The sequence below is a fragment of the Balaenoptera physalus genome, assembly GCF_965194825.1.
Source record: "Balaenoptera physalus genome assembly, chromosome: 10".
NCBI lineage: Eukaryota > Metazoa > Chordata > Mammalia > Artiodactyla > Balaenopteridae > Balaenoptera > Balaenoptera physalus.
The window spans coordinates 13688832-13697788 of record NC_138889.1 but is presented as its reverse complement, the minus strand read 5'-3'; the positions used below and the strand labels follow the sequence as shown (position 1 = coordinate 13697788).

At 60.3% G+C, this 8957-nt stretch overlaps 1 protein-coding gene across 5 annotated transcripts in view; it reads right to left on the bottom strand.

Annotated features, from left to right (window-relative positions):
- Window positions 1-8957, bottom strand: part of TRIM29 (tripartite motif containing 29) — a 63289-nt gene that overhangs the window by 38887 nt on the left and 15445 nt on the right. For 3 of the 5 annotated variants that reach the window (XR_014268092.1, XR_014268093.1, XM_082477509.1), the window contains exons 6-8: window positions 7264-7347; window positions 4988-5083; window positions 1996-2072 (exon numbers count right to left, since the gene is read on the bottom strand). Coding sequence is in view for 3 of the 5 variants with exons in the window: in XM_082477509.1 (XP_082333635.1) it covers window positions 1996-2072; window positions 4988-5083; window positions 7264-7347 (257 nt within the window). In the remaining 2 variants the exon portion in view is untranslated. The remainder of the gene's footprint in view (window positions 1-1995; window positions 2073-4987; window positions 5084-7263; window positions 7348-8957) is intronic. The other 2 variants (XM_082477508.1, XM_082477507.1) reach the window with 1 other exon arrangement.

The following is an 8957-nucleotide window of genomic DNA, read 5'->3' as shown; positions in this document are numbered from 1 at the left end:
ATCACTTCGTCAGGGCCCGAGAAATCGCCCTCCAGGCTGCAATGGAAGAGCACATTTTAGCCGCTGCTTGCCCCCGCGAGAACCCTTGGCCCCTAGAGGGCCTCCAGAAGTGGCTTCGCCCTTGAGCTGGGTCAGAGCCCGGGCCCGCCTCACACCCCGATGACCCCAGTACAGGAGACCCCAAGGGTGATCCCAGCCCCTGCTCTGGACCTGCCTGCCTGGAAATCTGTATCTACAGTAGCTCCTTGCCTACATCTGGTCCACAGCAGGACTGGGGGCCTGTGGGATGCGGGGGCTGAGGGCACTTAGCTCAGGCCTTGGTTAAAACACTTATTAAACAACGGAAGAGATGGAGACCCAGGGCGGGGAAAGACGTAGCCAAAGTTACTCAGCTACTCAGTGGCAGAGCAGGGCCTGGACCAGGTCTCCTAATCCCCAGGTGCCAGCCTGGACCCCAAAGGAGTCAGTAAGGCAAAGTGAAGAGACCCAGAGATGGCTGAAGCCTTTCTTACAGGAAGGCTGGCTCAATCAAATGGATCGCAGGCCAGTGAATGGTGCTGTCTTGTCAAGAGTCCAGGGTGGTGGGCGGGCACAAACAGAGCACCTGGGAAAGGTGCTCCCTGCACACACACCCCCCCCATCCCCTGCCCCGTTCCCTCCCTGGCTCAGGGTCACAGCACATGAAAGTTGGAAGAGCTATGAAAGCATCCAGGCCATCTGCCTTATGTCACAGATGGGGAGACTGAGGCACAGGGGAAGAATGACTCGCATGGCAAGCTGGTGAGAGGACTGGGGCCAGACCCCAGGCCAGCCTCTTCCTACACTAGCACCTGCCTCCATTCCCCCAGTGCTGGGTGCCAGCTGGGGACCCCAGAACCCTGCCCTGCCAGGCATCTCAAGGTGATGTTGAGCCTTCTCTGCTGGGATCAGGGCTCTGGGAGGGAGGGAAAGTATTGGGAGGGAGGGGGAGGACCGAGTCCAGGAAGAGAAAGCTTCCTTTTTCTCTCCATATCTGCTTTTTGCAGCCCTGCTGTTGCAGTGGCCCTGGGCCTGGCTCAGATTACACACACCATCACTTAGCTCCATCGCCAGCAAATTAAAGATTCTCTCCAATTAAACCAGCCCCTGTCACTCTTTGTGACCTGAAGCAAATCACCTCTCCATGCTCTGACCTCCAAATGCAAAGACAGAAGGGAGCCGGGGGGCTCCAGCCCTTGGGCCCAGCAGATGCCACCCCCATCCCAAGGCAGCTGGCTGACTCCTTCAGCAGGGCCTGGCATGGGCCTTGGAGGAGAGCATGCGGGGAAGTGAAGGCACAGCACATGAAGGACAACCCCTGATCGCTGAGGTCTCGGGCAGGGCTCAGGCATGTCAGGTCTACAGGTATTAGAGTTCAACCCCATCTCAGCACCGCATTATAGAGTCCCAGAGGGCTCTGACTCACTCAGGACCCCACAGTCAGCAGGCAGCTGGACCCCAAGACCATGCTTCCTCTCGTGCTGCTCTTTGATGCCCCAGCTCAGGGTCATTAGCTATCGAACCCTAAATATATCTATTCCTAACTTTGCAGCCTCTGCCTTACCCACGCTATCATCCCAATGGCTTCTATGCTGTCAGAGCTGGCCCCCAGGGAAGCGAGACTCATCTCTAGGATGCCTGTCCCCTGGACTCAGCATTTTGGCCATCATTCAACAAGCATAGGCAGCAAACAACCATCTGCACATAAAAAAAATCCTGGGCCGCCCACTTTACAGATTAGAAAACCGAGGCCCAAAAAGTATATGTTTACCCAGGCCCCCTGCCTATTAGCCCTGGGTCTTTCTTTACTACCCTTTGCTCTACGCAGGTATTCAGGCCACTGCCACCTCCATCCCATGGCCCAGAGACGTCACCATCCTCCCACAGGCCCTGGGCAAGTGATGACCAGTTGCTCCTAGGAGCCCCATTCAGTGCCCATTCTGCACATGCTCATGCCCAGGCAGGCTCTCCACTCACCAGATAATTCTGCTTGCTGGATTTCCAAGTCTGGGGCTGGGCCTTGGGGCTCTGGTTCCTGAGGAGGGAAGGATAGCCTGGGGAGAAAAGAGGCTCTGGTCAGAGGGAGCATGGGCTGGCGGTCAGGGGCCCAGGGCCAGAGCACAGACGCCACCTCCAAAGTGACTGCCAAGCTCCATCCAGCCCATTACCAAGTGCAGCCAACCCTGAGGAGGCATGCAGGAGTCAGGAGGGTTGCAATGGAAAATCCTGAGGAGGTGGGCCAAGGGGAGGGGGCACCAAGGCAGACAGAAGGAGGAGGAACAGGCCAGGTGGGCTGGGCCAGGCGGCAGGGAAGTGTCACCCCCAATCCAGGTCAGAATCACACCACTTGCTGAGATTTCCCCCATCTACCCTGAAGGCTCACCCCACAGACCCCTCCCCTCCCCAAAGCCCAGGGAAGCCACTTTATAAGCACGACCTGCCAGGATTTCCACCATTAGGCACTCATCCCAACTCCCCCCCCCACCCCCGCACTGTGTGGACGAGGCTCCCCATTTATTGGCTCCACTCGTGCCAGGCACTGTGCTGGGACTCGCATAGGTCTTCCCTGTCTCTGTGGCCCTGAGCTGCACAGCTAATAATCAATGGTCAGAATTAGAACCCAGGTTTGCTGGACTCCAAAACCCATCCTCACGTCCTGTCTGCCTAGTCTGGCTCCCTCTTCCTTGCTTCACGAGCAGGAGGCTGGGGCCCAGAGAGGAGCAGCAATGTGGCTGCGGTCCAGGGTTAAAAGAGCGAGCCCAAGGGGGCCTGGAGCACATGGGTGCCATCTGGGCCTGGGGTCCTCGAGGCGCTGGTCCAGGGCAGCGCTGCCCAAGTCCACCTCCCCACCCCTCCCCCTCAGCCCAGCGGGTCTGTAAGGAGCTGCAGTCCCCAGAACTGTGAAAAGTGCCCTCAGTGTCAGCCCTCAGCCTGCAGGGACCGGCGGTGGTGCCCGGGAAGGAACGGGCTGTGACCTGGACATGGAGGAGCTCAAGAAATAAACAGCATCTGGCCTTGGCAGGGGCAGGCTGGAGCCCTGCAGGCTGGGCAGCCCTGGGCAGGCTGGCCTGCTCAAAGGCGGATGAGCTGGTCGGGCCCAGAGACCACCTGCAGCACTGCCAGACTGCCAGCGAGGCCGGCCCTTCCCCGGGTTGGCAAGGGGGTGGAAACAGAGCAGAGAACCCAGCGGTCTCCCTGCATCTGGGGATGGGGGCAGCCTTGGAAAGAGAGGGTTCCTCAGGTCCTGAGTGGGAGGTTGAGAGGGGGGGAATTCAGGTCTCACTTCTCAGTTCCCAGAAAGAAAATCCCAAGCCAGCCATGAGCGAGGTGGGGATGGGGACGGGGCAGGGGTGTGGTCCAGGAGACCAGCCCGTGTAGCAGGCAGCATCCAGGGGCAGGTGGGCTGGGGATGGCAGGGGGCGAGGGGCATGCATCCTCTCCCAGGGGGCTCTAGGGAGGAGGGACCAGGACACCCTAGAAGTGGCAGAGAGCCCCATAGGGTGTCCCATTTGCCCCGCTGTGGGAGGGAAAAGGTGGGGGGGATGCAAAACAGGCAGGTACCAGGATGATATTTAAACAGCCCACTGCCGTCCAGTGGTTTGGTAAACTCTGTGGTAGCCTGTCCCAAGGTGGTGAACTGATAGGGGACTTTCCCAGTGCCTGCTGGGAGAGAGAGCCATTAGCACTGGTCCCAGGAGGGGCCAGAGGGAGTCACACGTCCCATGGGCACAGCCACTCTCAAAGCCCTCACTCAGTCCTCGCTGGCAGCCTGAGTGTACTCCCTGCCTCCCCCCACCTCAGAGTAGGTGGGGTCAGTCCTCCCAGGCAGGCAGCCCCTGCCCAGAACCCCCATATAGGCCATTCCGAGCAGATCTGGGGAGCTGATCTGCATGAAGGTGACAACAGGTGTCCCCGGGTCCTGGTGTTTTTTGAGGAGAGGCTCTCCTAGGACAAGGCCTTCGCCTGGGGAGACTGCAGGCCAACTGGGAGATGCAAGGGAGCGTGAAAGCTCCAAATCACACCTAAGGGCGGCCGTCTTCCCTGCTGGGGATCAGGGCCCTGACCTGCCGGTCAATCCAAGCTTGACCAGAGAGCAGGGATGATCTGTTGGAAGCCAGACAGGCCAAGGCAAGTCCCAGAACTCCCCAGGCCTGGGGGTCCTGCAGGCTGGGACCCTCTAGTCATATCTCCTTGCTGGTAGATCCAAGAATCCCAGCCCTGGGTATAGGCCAGGATCCAGCCCGGAAGGGAATGCTGGATGATAAAGCCACCATTGGAGGCCACTGCCGGGAGGTCCGCCTGCCCCTTTCCCACCCCCTCCACCTGAGCCCACCCAGCCTGCTTATCCTGTCTCCCAGGCCGGATGTCTCTAAGCCAGAAGGCAGACAGGCCTGCTCCCACCTCAGCCCACCAGAGCTGCCCCATGCACCTTTCAGAAGAGATGGGAGGGCCGTGGGCCCCACTGTGAGCTGGGGCCTGGCTCAGGCCTGCCCCACAGGATGACCCCATCCCCAGGAGACCGGAGGCATCGGCTGCTCAGCCTTGTCAAAGAGCTCCGGGGGGCAGAATCAGACTTGGGAGGCCTTAGAGATTATCTCATCTGCCTCTCCCAGCAGGGACTCGGCAGGACTCTGGCTCCATGGGATGCTGACAGGTGCCATGTGGTCACAGGGTTCTAGAGTCAACCAAGGCTGGGAGTCACTGGGTGACTAAGTTAAATAAACTTTCTGCAGTAGGAAGACTCGGTGCCTGATGGAAGCACCCTGGGGATGTCTGGGGTGGGGGGTGTAGAGGGTGTCGTGTGTCCGCACCTCCCTGACACCGAGGCCTGTATCACAGCACATCCTGAGGGACCGGCGTGTGGTGGCCCAGCCCTCCTGACAGCAGAGATGTGGAGGCAGGGCTCTGATCCCTACAAGGTAAGAACTTGTGAGTAGAGTCCAAGGCACTCTGGACAGGGCGAGCTCACCTTTCAGGGAGAAGGAAGAGCTGCCTTGCACGGCAGGCAGGTCATCGGAGCTCTGAATGGTGGAGGAGTAGTCCCAGACCCGGGAGGTGTAGTTACCTGGGCGGGGAAAGGAAGAGGCATCAGCCCTGGACAGCTTGGCGTGGGGGATGGAGGCCGGGACACGGCCATTTCTGTGAATCTCTCCAGCCCCCGCACGTCTCCAGCCAGGATACTGCTGGGCCCTCGTCACACTTCTGGCCAATCCTTCCTGTCATCAAGTTGTCCTTCTAAACTATAAAGTGTTGTCAGGTCCTTGCCCTACCTAACAGCCCACTGCCCTCAGATTAAGGTACAAAGTCCTTAGCACGGCCCTCAGCTCTTTCATGAGGCCCTCACCCCTCCCCACTGTCTCCACTTTCAGCCTTCGCCTGGAGGCGGGCCTCCATCACTCAACGTTCCAACCAGGCTGCGCTCTGAGCTCTTGACACACACCAGGCTCTCTCTTGCCCCAGGCTTTTTGCACAGACCAGGTCCTCTGCCTAGAATAGCCCACCTGCTCCCCCATGCGTAGCAAATTCAGGTGTCGGGGCTTCAGGTGTCAGCTTCCATGTCACCTCCCCCAAGTCTGCATGTGTCTCAGCCCCATGCCCCGTATCGCATTGTAACTGCACGTTTAATGGTCCACGTCCCCCACTGGGCTCTGTGGGGGCAGGTGGAATGCCCGTCTGGCCCAGCATCACACCCAATGCCTGGCACCCAGCCTGCTTCCTGGAAGGTGCTCATTGTACAGCTGATGGATGGATGAATGAGTAAAGGAACAAATAAATACAAACACAGGCTAAAACTTGGAGGCGGAAGCAACTGATACAAGTCCTGAAATTCTGTTTGCCAGGTTGAACAGGCTGCAAGTGTCCATTTGCAGGTGGACAAAAAGAGGCCGTGGGGACGGTGTGGCAGGGACTGCAGGGGCACCGTGAGGGCCTTCGAGAGCCCCCTGTGGGCAGTGCACCCTCTCAGCAGCCCGGAGCGTGGGGGACTCCCCCTTAGTTGAGCTCACTCCACAGCGGAGCCCACCAGCCCTGGCGATTTTCTCCTGCTGCTGCCTGCGGGGTGGAGCCGGGTCAGCGGTCACATGGGGTTGGGGCGGGTGGCCTGCCCCATCGCGGACCCCCTCCCACAGGGATCTCGGGCAGACTCTGCAGCAAGGCCCTCACTGAGCACGCCTGCCAAGGCTCCAAGGGGCCAACCGCCTTGCCCTTTCCTTCGCCCATTCATAGGTCCTCTCTTCCTTTCATTCAACAAATGTTTGCTGAGCCCCACCTTCTTCTGGACCCTGGGATCGCGTCGGGGAACAGGACAGACCCAGCGTCTGCCCTCACGGAGCTCACAGTCTCCTGTGCTTGTGGTGAAGCCAGTCCTGCACCTAGAGGCTTGGGCACTGCCCTGCCCACGGTGCCCCTGACCTTCCAGATCTCCGGGGGCCTTGTCCTCACTACCGAGCCCTGACTCCCTTCCTCATCTCTTCAGACGTCCCGGTGCTGTGTCCGAGGGGGACTCTGGCAGAGCTGGCCCGGTCCCCTTGCCCCCGCAGGTGGCACCCCCCACAGGAGCCCCCAGAAGCCGGGCTCATCGAGGGTCGGCCCTGCCCTCAGCGCAGCGGTGCCCTCAGCGCTGTGGGCAGAGGGGACCCTGCGCTCAGCAGCTCTCCCTGGGGAAGCCGTGTCTCTACCCCCATTCCACCCCTCCCGGGTCTTAAGGATGAGTCACCCACACACCTCCCTGACAACGATACCTCCTGGGTTTCCAGGGACGGCCCATTTCATAGCATGCCTGACTTCTCGTTTCCTGCTCCCCTAGTTTGTCTTAACCACTGTATGACTTTCCGACCCAGGAGTACACAAATCAGGAGAGGTCCTCTGTGGTCCCCAGCCCTGACATCTGCTGAGGGAAGTCCCCACACCTAACCCCGGGGTTCACTTCCCCCTGACTCAGCCTTCAGGGAGAAGATCCTACGGACTCAGGGATTTCCAGGGATGCCGAGGTGCCCGGCTGCCTTTCCTCAGCCTAACGACGTCACACACACGCACACACACGCCTGTACATGCGTATACATGTGCACACGCCCTAAGCCCACTAGGACCCCTCATCACCCGTCTCTGGGTCCCCAACCCCACCCCAGCTCCCCACATTCACCTCACGTGGGGAGCCCAGGCCCCCTGCCCATGACCCAGCCCGCAGCCCCTCCTGCATGGCTCCCACACAGGCCCTGCCCACCCCCCAGCTGAGCTGCCTCCTACCCTTGGTGCCATACAGATTGTTGAAGGTCTTCTCCTTGGAGAGGCGGCTGGGGGACACCGGCTGGTACGATGTCTTGGCCCCACCTGTGAAGTACACGAGGAGGGGCTCTCATTGCAGAGCGGGGGACCTGGCTCAGTCGGGGGCCTGTGGCTCTGACCTGAGGGGTGTACTGCAGGATTCCTTGCCCCCAGACAGCGACCTCTGCCTGTGCCAGGGCCTGTTCCCCCACCAAGACAGCTCCCTTGGGTCTAGGATAAGGTGACCACGTAAGTTACCCTTCCAATCAGAATGGTTCTGAGTGTGAAAGGGGGGCTATGAATAGTTATGCTGAGAGCACCGGGTGTAAACCTGGAGAGTCCTAGATGGACTAAGATGTATGGTTGCCCTAATTAGGGGCTTTGAGGGTCACCAGAGCCTTCCTGAGCCAGGCCCTGTGTGACTGAGACTCCAGAGGCTGGGAAATGGGGTGCCCGTGAGGAAGCTGGGCCATGGCCACCATGGGGCAGAGGTGTAGGGCCGAATGAGGGCTGCCACCTGGAGGGGCCTGATGAGCTTGTGCCACAAATACCTCCCCCACTACGGGGATGCCTTCCCCAGGGACGAGCTCTAAACGGCACAGGTGTTTCCCTCCCTCCCCCATTCGGGCTCCACACCCCTACTTCACAGGTGAAGACAACGCGTTCCCCACGTGCGTCCGCATGGGTCAGAGCCCTCCATCGGCTCCTGCCCTCCCGCCTAGCCAGCCCCACTCCCGTTCTGGCCGAGCACCAGCTGGTCCTTCTGTAAACCCGCACCCTTGCAGTCCATCCCTCTCGCCCTGCGCCCTCTGTCCATCACAGCCACGCCCTCTCTACCGAGCCCCTGGCCCCTCTTGCAGGGAGCCTGGAAACTAACCTCTCCCGGAAGTCTCACTGCCCAGCCCCACTGCCCCAAAGCTCCCAGGCTCAGGCCACTGTCCCTTGGTGGCCTTGCTTCCTGATCTCCTTGCTGACTCCCTTGGCCCCTCCCTTGCCTCTACCCTGAGCCCGGGGCTCCCAGATTTCCTCCCTCCCGTCCCCAGTGCAGGGGCGGAGACACCGGACGAACCTGTTTCTTCTCCCTACAAATGTCACAGCCTGACTCACGGTAACAGAGCTGGAAGCTCTCCTAACAGCTGAGTCCAACCTCCTTCTTCTCAGATGAGGATACTGAGGGGGCAGTGACCAGCCCAAGGTCACAAGGCCTGGGCTCTCGGGTGACATCTGGGCGGGTCCATGCTCTTTCCTCAATCCCCCATTATTGCTCCGCTCCCCTCCGCCTTCTACAGAGCAGGCCAGCCAAGCAGGGGCCAGTCGGGGGACTTGATACCACCCCAGGGTCTGATCCTCAGAAGCTGGGGAGCCAGAAGGGTCTGGGTCAGGGCCAGCGATGCTGGAATGGGGCTGGTTAACGCAGCTCACCCTCTCACAGAACTAGACCCAAAGGACAGCGCCCCGGGGGAGGGAAGGGAGCAGGACCGGCCGGCCGGGCCCAGGCCCCACCAGGAATGTAGGGCCGGGTACTCAGGTCCAGCTTCTTTGCTGGAAGCCCAGGTGTTGTTTTCAAGTTGGGAGGGGCGGCCAAGGTTCCTCTCTGCTGAGCTCATCTCCCCTGGGCCCCTCCCACCGGGTCCGTGTGTGTGTGTGTGTGTGTGTGTGTGTGTGTGTGTGTGTGT